Source organism: Dermacentor andersoni, chromosome 4 (genome assembly GCF_023375885.2).
Source record: "Dermacentor andersoni chromosome 4, qqDerAnde1_hic_scaffold, whole genome shotgun sequence".
In the NCBI taxonomy this organism is placed as follows: domain Eukaryota; kingdom Metazoa; phylum Arthropoda; class Arachnida; order Ixodida; family Ixodidae; genus Dermacentor; species Dermacentor andersoni.
The window spans coordinates 183,325,040-183,339,568 of NC_092817.1; the positions used below are offsets into that span (position 1 = coordinate 183,325,040).

At 45.5% G+C, this 14,529-nt stretch overlaps 1 protein-coding gene across 1 annotated transcript in view; it reads left to right on the forward strand.

The window, feature by feature from the left end:
- SdhA (succinate dehydrogenase, subunit A (flavoprotein)) overlaps window positions 1-14,529 on the forward strand; it is a 58,387-nt gene that overhangs the window by 24,299 nt on the left and 19,559 nt on the right. The window contains exons 9-10 of the mRNA XM_050177886.3: window positions 1,509-1,644; window positions 7,790-7,985. Of these exons, the coding sequence (XP_050033843.1) occupies window positions 1,509-1,644; window positions 7,790-7,985 (332 nt within the window). The remainder of the gene's footprint in view (window positions 1-1,508; window positions 1,645-7,789; window positions 7,986-14,529) is intronic.

Here is a 14,529-nt window from a genome sequence, read left to right on the forward strand (position 1 = left end):
GCTTCAGTATCGAAAGGAAGACTTGTTTGACCTGTAAAGAAGAGGCTTTGCACATGTCTGTATGCAGCAAATAGTGTTTTCTGAAGGGTCAAGGATAGTGCAATATGAAATGTTGTGCCGTCTTGAATTTACTATGCGCTACATTGATGCGGTGGACACGGGGTATAATGCATTCCTGAATAGCAAAGAGAGACATTCAAGGTGAATCGATTCCCTACTGAGATCGGTAGGCCAACCTCACCTGTAGGAAACACTTTGGCTAGAGGTGTGCGAATACTGAATAGTGGATTTTGAATAGAATATTGAATCGAATCAAAAAAGAAAAGCTAACGAACTGTATATCAGAAAAATTTATCTCAAAGTTTTATGCTTACAAATTTTGGCCAAAAAACACGGTGATGCATATGCTCGGGAGTCTCCTACCATTACATAACAAGAATGCAGCAAGCCATCAGTAATTTGGGTACATGAAGATATGCAGTACAGTTTACTTTTATTAAAGGGAACTCCAAATTAGTATGCCAGCACTGATTACAGCTCAGTTCTGGTATTAAGATCTCGAAAGTACTTTTTTATTAATAGAATGTGAGTTGAATAGAATGAAGTGACCTTTTTTACCTCTGAAGCTGAAGAATTAGTGATGCTATGTTTTACTGAATACCAATCAGGCTCTTAGTTCAATGGTGAATCTGTGTATTATGGCAATCCTTTATTCCATAGAGTTTTGCTTTTTAGTTTTCCTTCAAAATATAGAAGGGCTTTCCAATCTTTGTCAGTCCAATCTGCACAACAGACAAAAGCGTGGACCACTCATCACGTGACCTAATCACTGCTTTGTGTGTAGCTATCGTTGGTGCTGCGGGTCAACCATGGTCAGCGCCGACGGTAGTGCAGGCATCTTCTTATTGTCAGGTTGGGCGTGCTTTGCCACCTGTCAAATATTTTGAAATTGAGAGGGTCACAAGAAGTTCACACTATGCCCTCCTCCCCCTTTCCTGGTCAATCCGCCGTCCTCGCATATGAATGCAGCCAGGTGGTCAGCAAACTAGTCACGCAACACTTGACACATGAACTAGTCGTGACCCGGCATGAAAACGTATCTTTCGCTGCCGACTCTCAAATTCAACGATTTTCTTATTTAAAACATGATTTTTTTTTCTGATTGCCAGGTATTCCAGAAAACCTTGCGGCTCCTCCTGTGCAAAAAGAATTCACAGACGACTATACTGATTTCCATAAAAGACCGAATTTCAATATAATTAAGTAAATTGCTGATTTTACTGACTTGGTTATATCCAGGTTTAAATGTAATATCTTGGTATATACAATCATGCCTGCAATGCCAGAAGGGGGCTGACAGATTGCTCTGTGCCATTAGCTTAAAGCAGTTAATTAACAGGTAGGTTGGCGAAAGATTTCACTTGCATTGCTTGCGTTATTGATCAAATAAGCTCATTGCAACGAGGGAAAATCATAACGGTGGTCTTTGCCTCTTTGGTGTTGTACAGGCTGTCGTGGTGAAGGCGGCTACGTCATCAACAGCGAAGGAGAGCGCTTCATGGAGCGATACGCACCCATTGCCAAGGACCTGGCCTCACGGGATGTGGTCTCGCGGGCCATGACCATCGAGATTCGAGAGGGCAGGTCAGCTGCTTCCGATGCCTCTACTTGCATCCAAAGGGCGACATGGCTCTTATAGTACAATTTTTATTCTTGGAGGCGTGGTGCTGAAAATTTGGGCATACCGTATTTTTTCAAATCTAGGCTGGCCTCGATCTAAGCCGACTCCCAAATGTTCGTTGCCAGAAAAAATAAAATACTGACCTCAAATGTAAGCCAAACAAAAAAGTAAGGACAGCATTCACAGAATAAAAACAGCATTTATTTAATATGAACAAGCTGAGCTCACTCTACGTCATCATCGCTGCTAGCCTCGTATGCTTGCAGACGCGCGCAAGCTCGCATCTGCGCGCCTACGCATGTGCAGACAGTGCGGCACGGCTCGTATGCGGCGAAATGTGCTACAATCTCTGTGGACAGCTCATGTCTGTTAATGCATGCTTATCTTCCTTATTGCTGTCATCTCTTCGTTGCGGCACACGCTAAAAGCGTCTCCCGTTGCCCCCTCCAATGGCGGACGTTTTTCTCATCGATGCCGAAGTCCCGCCCGGCTTGAACGTTTGACGATGCCTCTGCGGTTAGCACAACTTTTCATTTGTGGCATCACCTGCTTGGTGCCATCACGATAACGCCACATCGCATGCTGATACGACACAGGTCAATATGGCAACGTTGCTCGTGTACTTCAGTTGGCTACTGGCGTGGCTAGTAGTTGCTGCGATACTCTTTTCTAGATGGCTCTAGCTATCCACCATATTATCATTTTCAATTACAAACTGGCACGTTTTTTAAAATCCTCAAATCTAAGCCAACCCTAGAGTTTGGTATATGATTATTTGAAAAAAAAAAAACGCTATTCACCTAGATTTGAATAAATACGGTATATGTAATGTAATGTACAGTGGAACTTCGTTGATATGTCCGGTTACGTACAACTTCCTGACACCAGCATTCATGATCAAGAACAGAAAACATGTCCCAGTAGAGTTGCGCATACTTTTTACCGGTTCATGCTTTCCCAGAAAACACTGTCTTTTGTCACCAATGTTTGGTACATTGCCAAACTGTGATCGTATGATACGTTTTCCAGCTGCTAGATCCCATGTAAACAAGATAGTGTGTGAGGCACGCACAATCGAGAGCAGTAGCCGCTTGCCACGGTAGCTTCACTGCGATACTTGCCTGCCCATCTCACACGAAAATGCCGGCGTGCACTCAGTTTTTTATTCCAGTTCCAGCAAAGGCCTTCTCAGGTCATTGCACGCCAGATGAGCATCTTCACCGATTGATTTTACAGCTAGTGGGGTGTAGTGCCATTGGAAGCATACTGCACGCTTTTAGTACGCAATAACCCAAATGCACCGCCGTTCCCTGCTGCAGGTGGCGCTGTGTGAGTGTCACGTTTCGCAACAGCAGCATCTGGTGTCGTCCATTAACTTTATTTCGTTTAGGTTTCCCGTCGCCTTACGAAACACTGCGCATTAGGAAAACAACAAAATGGGCCTTGGGCCCTAAGCCCCATCGGCTCAATGCTTGTTGACATCTCATGCTTCAATGATTTGCGTAACTCTTCACATTACATAGATGTCGACTACTGTTGAATCTGTCAAATCTTTTGTTACATACTTCAGATTATACATTTTACCGGTTGCAGTGCAGTCCACATATAATGATACCACATATAACCATACGTCGGTCATAACAATAAGTTGACCTAATAGTATCAACCTGTGCATTAGGGGTATGAGAAAAAAAAAAATTCAGTTAAACCTCAATTTGACGAAGTTGGTAAAAATCGGCAATTTGCTTCGTTATATAACATTTTTGTTGTATTGAAATTCAACATTTTGTGCAAATAAGTACAGTCGCTGATCAATTTTTCTTGTACGACAAGGGGCTGCAGTATTTTCCGAATTTAGGTGGCAATCGAGAAAAGGAAATTTGAATGAGAAAATTCATTTTGATAAATTTGGGAGTCATTGACAAATGATACGGTTCCATGCCACATACGTCAACGACATCTTCATATCGGCAGTACGAGTTAAGCGAACCCAGCCATGCTTTCGCGTGCACTCCACCCCGTGGCTGATTGCGTCATCCGCGCTAGGACGACGCTATCAGGAAAAGCACTGGCAGCGGGGAGCGAATGTTTCGTCTGCCTCGCACTCCAACGGGTCACTGAAACTCGAGATTACGCAACCTCCAATACTAAATGCGGGGGAAGGAAGTTTACATGGTGCCTTGCTGTCTCGGAACTCCCACTCTTTGTACATGCAGCAGACTACCTCTAAAGCAGAGTGTGTGGCTGCATATGCGTTCAGCCGCGCTTACAGCCACGTGCAGCGACAGCTGAGACATGTGCCAGAAATCGAGATGGGCGCCAACTTACCCCAACTCTGACCCCCTCCCCCCAGCCCACTCGTGCATGCTTGATCATGTTACTGCGAGCTCGCTCCCCTCCCCCTCCCTTCCTTAGCTCGCGCAGGAAGGTGGCACTTGTGAAGCCACCATGTTAGTTGTTTTAGTACACTTGCACACTTTCACTCGCACCTAAAGCACACAATTTGCAGGGTGTGATAAAATCTTATTGCTCTTGGTGTTTATACGGAACACGATGCAGCTTCTCGGCATTATGCTCTTGTCGCGCAGTGTGCAATTCGAGAGGTGTGTTTGCAAGCAGTCGTTTGTAACTTAGTCATTTGACAACCTGCGTCCACAGAAGTTTTCATTTATTGTCTCGCCATTCTTGTGTGGCGGCAGTGAAATTTCGTTACACAGAAGATTCCCTTTAAGACGAACACGAAGAATATTTGTTCGTTTTATCAGAAGTTCGTCTTATTGGAAGAATAATTGGCAACAAGACCAGATCTTATTTCAATATGGTAAATGCAGTAGGCTTACAAAGGGGGTAAAATGACATAAAAGGAAATTCACCGATGATTCCCTAATGCGGAACTTCAGCGCAGCTAAATACACATTTTCATTTCATGATATATTGAGGCAAAGAATTTGAGAGAGATGTGTAGAAGAGGTCAAGCGTGTCGGCTTTTATACATGACTTGTCGAAGGTTCTAGTGTTATCGCTGGAGCCACTTGGCCTCCAGAAAGTACTACACAATTCATATTGCGCATACTATCAGATTACATAACAATCGCAAACCAAAGACAATCGAAACAAGCGCAAACAAGACCAAACCAAGTAAACCAAGCAAGCGCAAGCAAGAGCTAACGCAAGCAGACAATAGTGAAACCTTGTTAAACCGTAGTTGGCCGGAGCTCCGAAAAAGTATGTACTAAACGGTAGTACTGCTTAACCGAAATAGCATGAGATCACCCACTTACCTGTCAAAAACGGAACTTGGAGACAGTGGGATGAAAGGGGAAAAAAACATGCAGTATTTATTTACTTCGCGCGACAAAAGTGTTATTTTCGCTGACTTAACGCGCAGCTTCTGCCACTGTCGGGCCTGTATCGCCCGTGCTGTCGCTTTCCGTGTTGTCCTCATCATGGTTGCTAGTCGGCACTTCGGCAACAACAGAGCTAATGATGGCAAAAAGTCGAACCTCGCAGCCGATGTCTCTTCGCGGTCGCAGCAGCGCTGCTGAGCAACTTCTTCACATTCCAAATGCCACACGCCGTAGTCAACAGTAGACCCATGTTGCGTGCCAGTGCTGGCTTCTTCGTGTCACGTTCGACAGCGCGAACGATGTCTAATTTTTCTTCTATGCTGAGCACCCGGTGTCTTTTTTATCTGAGCTTTGGCATGACGCGAGTTCTCGCTTACACGACGCCACAACGCTCTCTGGGATGGCGCCGAAATGATGTTGATGTTGATGTGGCTTCACGCGCAAACACACAGGGCACTTGGAGGCCGTTGTCCAGATTTCTGAGGCTTGTTCTGCTGGGCCACCTGATGGAGACAAAGCACCGCCGTGTTTGCGTGACGAAAAGTGGAAACTACGTGTTAACCGATACGTACGCAATAAGCTGGTACGGTTTATTCGGATACAAAACACATGATGTTCAATGGCTGCTCAGTCGGGGATTTGACTTTACTACTTTTAAAATGAAACTACTTTTTAAGTGGATGCTGGTTAACGAGGTTTTACTGTAGTACAATACGAGCGGTCAGGCGGGTCTGCATGAAAATGGTTTCGTGAAAAGCGGTTTAGATGTGCTCCAGCTCTCTGGGAGCACGTTGCTACTGACAATGAGACAGGTCATGCTTTTGTGGAGTTCCTGAGGGCAGAAAGTGGTGGCTCGTTGTGTGAAGAGATCGCTGTGGCGACGGGCGGCGGTGTTGTGCGATGGAGCCGACGAAAGCAGCGGCAATGATGACGAGATTGAAAATGGCCAGTCTCTTACACTGCCCCTGATGCAGGAGCACCTCGGTGCAGGAGCAAGGCTCCCTGGGGCTATGCTACATATGTTCACGGTGGCCAGAGGGCAATGTCACAATAAATTAGGGGGATCTCCACCAGCATTCACCTCTAATGAGTAGGACTTAGGGTAGCAGGTCCACACATTATCTTTGGCTTCAGAGAGAATTAACACCAGTCACAGCACCTTTGTGGGTGCAAGCCTCTGTTCTGTTGATAGACCTTGTGATTCCCAACAGGACACCAGACATGAGGAAGGGCATGTTTGTACCTTGCACCGATTTGGAGTTGACTTCCCTGCACCCACTTTCACAGCTGCTCCATGTATGGCTAGAAGAGTTGGGCTCGATTCCTGCAAAAATGTTCCAATGGAAACGATCTGCTGGATTTTCCTACATGGAGCAGCAGCTGAGTGCAGGTCCTTCTTGATCACTGCATTTTCAAGTCCTGGTCGAACATCCTTGCTTGCTTCCATTTTTGTCAAGTGCACCCACTGCATGCATAGTGCGGCAGTGAATTGTGCACTACATTGTTAAAAAACGTTACAAACCATGGTTGTATACGTTGGAATCTAAATGGTGCCCTTTTCATACCTATCGGGACTTGAAACTAAAACCTTGCTGCTTTTATCTTCAGCACTGTGCTCCATGAGCAGATGTTTGTTCTTGCACATGCTGCTTTTCTAAAGATGCAACAACCATTCGTTTCAATCTTGTGAAAATTGTGTTCTGACTTCTATGCTACTGCACGGCACTCCAGTGCCTTGTAGAATTTAATCTGGTAAAGTACAATGTTGGGCACAGCTGCCTATGCTTGTGGCGATAAAGGTTAGGAAGGGAAAGAAGAAAAACTTCTTTCCTTTCCTGACCTTTTGCACCGCAGACACCGACAGCAATTAGTCACCAGTTTTAATGTGCTATAATTCTAAGCCAACCCGCCGTGGTTCAGTGGCTATGGTGTTGGGCTGCTGAGCACAAGGTCGCGGGATCGAATCCTGGCCAGGGCGGCCGCATTTCGATAGGGACGAAATGCGAAAACACCCGTGTACTTAGGTTTAGGTGCACGTTAAAGAACCCCAGGTGGTCGAAATTTCCGGAGTCCTCCACTACGGCGTGCCTCATAATCAGAAAATGGTTTTGGCGCGTAAAATTCCATAATATTTTATATAATTCTAAGCCAGGGTTCCTGTTTAATATTTATAGACCTTTTCTTATGTAAGAGCAACTCCTCATTGGCTTGCGTTTGGGTGGCTGGCACTCGTGGTATCCATCGGCGTCATAAGACAGCTGTTGCTGCAGTGGTCATTTGTGGATAGCACTCAATTTTTGTGTATACTGGCTCTGATTAGAAAGCCTGTTGCTGTATTGAGTCTGAAGGAATCAAGATTGCTAGGTACGGCGGTTCCAAGGATGCAAAGTAATGAAAAGACACTATTCATTTAGCCATGGTAGCTTAACTCTGAAATTAACATGAATACAATACAACTTTACAAGAGCACTTACAGTTCAACTTTTAGCCGCCCCTCGGCAACTTGCTGCTGCAACGCACCATCTGAGCCACACTCGCTCCTCTGTACACCTGTGTCCCCTGTTAGTCTTACAATGGGCACCTCTTTATAGGTATTTTCCAAAAGTTTCCACAATGCCATCTGGCAACAGCTCAATGAACATATACCCCTGGCAATGGCACCAGATAGCGATGCAATGCACTGAGCATTGTACAAGCACAACGTCAGCTGCTGTAGTTCATTGGCTGAAGTGTCGACGGACTGGCCCATGTGTATATGCAGGGGCTGTGGGCCGGAGAAGGACCACGTGTACCTGCAGCTGCACCACCTACCTCCCGAACAGTTGGCAACGCGGCTACCGGGCATCTCGGAGACGGCCATGATCTTTGCTGGCGTGGACGTCACGCGTGAGCCCATCCCTGTGCTGCCCACTGTCCACTACAACATGGGCGGTATTCCCACCAACTACAAGGGCCAGGTAGGGCACATTTCATGCTGGGGTGGTGGAACCACAGCAGAAGCTGGTTGTAGGGAGGCAAGCTACAGTAGAACCTCGTTAATTTTAACCTGCTTAATCCAAACTTCTGGTTTATTGGAACTGGCACTGTGGTCCCGTCAAAATGATGTGTATTCTAATAGGCGAAAACGTCCGGTAATTCGATGTGCAAGCTTTTGCTACTGTTCATTCGGACATACTGCGCTCCGACAGTGCTCTCAGCAGCGCCTCGTCAACTCTGCTGCTTTGGTGGCAGTAGTTGGCAGAGGTAATTAGTGTCATCCAGCAAGCTGGCGAGAAAGCAGATCCGCTTCCCGCCTGCCCTTCCTCGCAAGTACGCTCCCCTTGCCCTCCCCCTCAACTCCCTGGTAACTCCTTCATCTTTGACAGTCTCCGTGTGCACTCACCTCTGCGCCAGCACTGCTGGCCCGGCGCCAGCTTAGCACACTTTTTGAAGTTTGTTTTCTACTGTTATCGGGAAGCGAGCTTTGGCCGTCGTGGGCAGTTTCATGGTCCTTGCTCGATGTGTGCTTGCATGCCGCAATATTTCACGACTCGCACCGTTTGTGCATTGTGCTATGGTGCACAAATACTTCAAAAACAATTCCTTTCTTTAATTCGAACAAATTTTCTGGCCCCTTCAAGTTCGAATTATAAAGATTCGACTGTATTACAGTCGAGCCTCTTTGACAAAGAAGTTGCATTCAGTACAAGAATACCTTTGTTGTATCCTATATTCTTTATGAGCAGACACACTGATGTTGGCGGAAAACAATTTGGAAATTGTAGATGTGCTTCGTTATAGTGCATAGTTCATCATATCTGTGTTGCTAAATTGAGATTCAACTGTACTTCACTTTAAGCTGCCTCAAAGTTGGCACACTCACAGCCTCAGCACTAACGGATTTTAAAGCTAGTGTCGGGCAGACTTCATTTTGGTAGAATTGGTAGATTTTGGACTACAAGTTGAAGTTTTTTAGTGTCAGCTATAGAGTAGTGCGGGATTGTTTTGGTTCGAACATTGTCATTGAAATTGAGTTCCAGCATAGGTGTCCTGCCTACGGTTGGGGGCTCATTGTTACATCTCACTATGCTTGTTGGGCATTGTGTGCTGCTTCTACAGTTTGTTGCCTCCTTGGCATCGACAAACTTAATTGAACCTAAGACTGCGCAGAGCTTTATAGGCACCAAGATGCTTGTCAGGGTGTCTACCAACCGGGAAAACCAGGAATTCTCAGGGAATTTCAATAGTCTGGAAATACTCAGGGAATTTGTGCTTCTATCAGGGAAAATTAGCTGTAATTTTATTGAAAGGGAACGATAGTCGTGTTAAATGCTGGCTCCAGTAACAGAGGAATCGCAGCGAATTGTCATTGACGCCGTGTCATCGGCGGCACGAGGTATTTCCAGAGCAGTTAACGACCGATTTTCCAGTTGCCCGATTTTTTGGGAATGCCCGATAATTTGCACGGTTTCTCGGCACCACCACGTACTCCATATAGTCAATGCATATTGCCCTGACTGCAGTTCTGAAATGGCATTAATCAAAGCCACCACCGCGGCCTCGAACCGGCACTCTCGCACGCAGATCCGCTGGCAGCCGTAGCCACCACTGCGGCAGCGTTAGGCCTAGCTGCTTCTACGTTCGCTATTAAGCTTCTTGCCATGTGCTGCCATGTTTTTCATTGAAAGAATTCGCCGCTGTCAGCAATGACACCGACTCCGCCTTTGTAATCCTCGCGATTGGCTTCGAAGCTCGCAAAGCACTGCGCGTTGCGTAATGCCAGTCTCTGAAAGTTAGCTTCGTCTCAGTAGAGCAGTGTTACGCGGTGAAGCACAACAAGCGTGAGAAGGGGCAATTGTCACGGGACACAGTATGTATTCCTTAATTATACACGCGTGCACCCCCGTCTCCTGCCACAGTACGAACACCAATATGCCTAATAAGCGTACTGGCAGGCCTTAAGAGCTTTTTCGGACGTGCCTGTGGCAATTTTAGCCCTTAAGTTCGATTAAAGACATTCATTTCTTTCGGACTGCCCGATTTTTCGGATGTTTTTGCGGCCCCTAGGGAGCCCGGAAAATCGGATGTTGACTGTACAACTGACAAAGAGGATGCTTCAAATGATCCATGGGGTGAACACATGGCTGAAGGAGGATGAGAACAGAGAGGACCGACGCACTCGGGAAGTAACGGGAAAGGAAACGCGCCGCCGCCTCTTTGAAGGAGCTTGAGCTCAAGAAAACAAAGTGTTGGCTGACACCGAGATGCAGGTGTCCCTCATCCGAACCAAAATAAACTCTTTAAAGCAGTGAAAGCCAACAGTGAGGTGTTGTGTATGGGCTGAGAGTATGTCAGGACAGTTGACGTTGACTTCCCAGCTGCTGAGAGAGAATCTTAGTTGTGACAAAGTTCAGGCCTCATACCGATGAGCTTGCTATCAGTTGATAGAAATAGCTCGTATTCGAAAATATTTACTTCTCTATGCATCTCCTTTTCATTTGTATTTGAGTATGTTTGACTCAATTTGGAATGGGTCTTACCATTTTTTTTGCTGTGTATTTTACTAATACCATCTTTTCGTTTTCTTTTTAAATAAAATAGGTATTACTCCTTACTATTAAAACTGGATTAAGTCATCTTTTTGTTTCAACATGCCTACTAGAGAGTGACAGCATCGGGCAGCATGGTGTCAGCCTGTCTTGACATGAAACAAAGTTCTGGCTCATTCGGGGAATTTCACAAAGGTGCTTAAAGAAAACCTGGAAAACTCAGGGAATTTGGAAATGTCAACTTGGTGGACACCCTGTTTGTGTAGAAGACATGCCCTTACGGTGGACTTAGTGCTATGTGAAGCTGCTTGATGATTGCTACTGATAACAACTCATAATAGCAGTCAAAGAAGTCGCCCAACTCTCTGTTGCAATTAAACATGTAATGCTTGATTTATGAAACTTACATTACAAACTGCTAATGCTGTCATATGTAGGCCACATGTCATACATAGTATGTTAAAACATGCTCGGTCAGCACTTTACCTCTCTTTCGTGGAGAGGCAGTGCATGTGCTGTGGGCCTAATGTATCACTTGAAGCAAAAAGGCTCAACTTCTGCAGTACGCGTCATTAAAGGGTCCCTGAAACAGAAGGGTTGAAATCCGGGCCAGTTGGTACATAGTTTAAGGAGAAAACCTGGACCACAACGGCAGGCCAGTCGTTGTGGTGTGAACCTCTCTTCTTGTCCTTTGCGTTTTTTGACTGGTTTTTTTCCTTCATCCCTGAAACAGTTAGGACAAATTTTGTAGATGCGTAGGGTATAGCTATAGCAAAACATTAGTGCCACAATTCAAGTGAATTGTCTCATATTAAGAGAGCTACGGACAATTACAAGTTACCCTTTTTCCTGGCCATGCTTTTTCTCAACTTGTTCCCTAAGTGATCGGGTCTAAGCTTCGCCTTCGCTGACTCTGCGTCATGATGTTACGTGTCATTTACTTCCGGTTGTCTTGGAGCTGCCTGGCCATCGACCCCCAGCGATAGCTATCCAAGCAGCATGTGTTGCGAGCATCCTGTCGCAGCACTGGGCGTGTCCGGTATTCCGGTAATCCCAGGCGAGCTAGGCGTTTTGACGGATGGGCAGAGGTGTTAACTAAAGCCCCTCCATACTACCACCGCTGTGACGAAGGGGCCTTAGTGTTGGATGGTGGCACAGAGCTTAACCAGCCAAACACAGAGCTATTATTGCTGTAACCAAGTGTAAAACATTTTAAACTTTTTAAAAGGCAACGTGTTCACAATTATGCTCCTGTCAAAAATTTACACCAGCACTAAAATAGAATACACTTGGTTACTGGCATATTAGCTCTGTGTTCGTCTGGTTGAGCTCTGTGCCACCAGGTGGCTGCACCATGCAGGCAGTTCATGTTTGCGCCTCCGCTCATCCCATGAAACGCCCAGGCCCAGTCCACTTGTGCTTGCATTTACCTGAATACCAGACACACTAAAAACTCTATTGTGGTACTAACCCTCCAGCATAAGGTGCCGTCCGCAAATGTGTAGATGCTGGCGCCGATCAGATACCGACAGCCCAATGCACTGCAGCCACTCTGCTTGCATGTTGCCGGGTAGAGGGACACATTGTCACAGCTTGACATGTCACCAATAGCTATATTTGCAGCCTACAATGTAACGAGGGCAATCCATGGTGCTCACGGAAAGAAAGTTTGACACCAACATTGACCGTGCAGCTCGCATCAACTCTTCGAACATGTTAACACAAGCAGACGACACTTGCTGTGGGCAGGAAGTGCTTGAGTGTGGTGATAAGTTGTCGTTGTGTATTCTCTTTCTGTTAATGTTTTTATAGAAACAAATTAACCAACATTGCAACGATTATGAACATCTGTTCACCATAAAGTTGGAAAAAATTATTGATGGCACTACCTCAGTAGCTAGTTGAATAGCTTGCTCTACTGACATCAATTGGGCTAAATAGTACATCAATTGGGAAAGGGCGACTGAAAACTCGGGGGAGCGGCCCCGCTGCAGTTGGTAGTGATACATATTTTTAAAACCTTATACCAAATTACGCCTTTTACTTGGAGCGCTTAAATGCGTCACTGTTCAAAAGTATGCACCCTAAGGACTCAGTACGTTTGTATAAAATTGTCAAAATCAACGCATAGGACTTTGGCTTCTTTCTCAAGTTTGTCCAAAAGGCATTTTGTGAGAGCGAGAAGTTTCTTTCAAAATAACCGCTGTGTAGTTCTAGCAGTGAAAACTTGCAGGAGTTCTTTCCCTATTCAAATATGTGTGGCTCTGGTGGGACCAACTGATTATTTTGTATTGCAGGAATTTCACTGTATAGTAGGCTTCTGCTAATTCAACCCTGGTTAATTCGGTTCTGAATGAAGGTTCTGGCTGGCGAACATTCATTTCTGTGGGCCCAAACTTTCGTTATTTAGATCCTAAAAATCGGCCTTTGGCGAATAATTTCAACTTGTCCAGTCAGCATGCATGCGCCCGACCCCTATGATGACCCCAATAGCGACCGATTTTGTGGCAGTGTCCGTCTCGGCAAAGTTATGGGACAGTCAATGAGTTTAATGCCATTTCTTGTTGAAAGTGCCTATTTCTGACCTGCCCTAGGAAGATTTTCAAGCATTAGCCGTAGCTCACAATTTCTGATTGCAGTATTTACCAGATTCTAATGTGGACCTCTTTCTTAAAAAAAAAAAAAAATGGCCTGAAGATTGCCTGTGTGGTGCAATCGGATACGAAACCAAACTGCCTTTGCAGTGTTCGTATGCTTTACCGCCTAACACATATGTACTGCGGCGAAGCCGATTTTGAAAAACCAGTGATCATGGTGCAATAATATTAGACCCCTGGCCATTTTATTGCTAAAAAATTGGGTGCTAATTAGATTTGTACTTTGTTTAGGAGCTTTAATGTCATTTATGTTATTTTTCTACTTTGCACACATAGAAAATGGGCGCACATTTAATTTGGAACGTGTTAGAATTGGAAAAATACTGGCAAATGAATCAGCAATGTTTTTTGGTGTTTTTTTTGGCGCCTTGTTTAATTTGACCCGCCAAATAATTAAATCAATTTTGCCGGTCCCGTCATGGTCTAAGTTGACTGTATTATGTTTTGGTTCTAAGTGCAAGTGGTACACTATGGCTGCTTTGTGTCACTGCTCGTTTGGTGGTGAATAGGTTCAGAGCTGTGATGCTTTATGTGTAATAACTAGGTCATATTTTGGGACATAAAAGTGCGAGAGATAATTTGATGTTGAATTACATATTATGTATTGTGGGGATCTCACCCGTACTCTTGAGACAAAGGAACGACAGTACAGTAGTGCAAAAAATCACAGGGGCATTTATTGCACCTTTCATACATTGATGCCTACTAGCCGAATTGCTATCAACAGAACATGCTGATGGAAGTGCAACAAATTGAGGAAGTCCAACTCACCGCGACCGGATAGCGAGCAAATATGTTAGCCCCATGCTGGACACCAATGCCTGGTCGTTCGCGCATATGGTCACACGAATGTTGGCACATTCGAACGATTGTGTTTGTCCATTCTGGTGTAGGCCTCGCAAGACGGTCTCGCAGAAGCATGAATCGGCGCATGCATGGAACGTCCGCGCCACTTGCCGACCCGGAGCCAAAAAGGAAGAGCCTCCTCCCTTTTGCGCCCAACCAACCGCCCCGCTAGGCGGCGTCAGCAGTGGCACACTCGTACCATCTCTTGTAATGCGCTGCAACCAAACCGACCACCGCCGGCACTAAGCTACGCGAAGAAGCCAAATTACAGGAGGCGCCAGATGTGCGGGGAAAACATATCAGGGGACGCGCAAGAGCCACGTATCTCCACACTATCTACTTTGCTCTTTCACATATGTGCAGTGCCGCCAACCTTAGAAGCCAGTTTCTCTCTAACTCGGATGAAAAATTTTCCTACATTTCTCTAGCTTTGTGTGAAATGGGGTTGTTCAGTTTGTGAATTTGGTTTC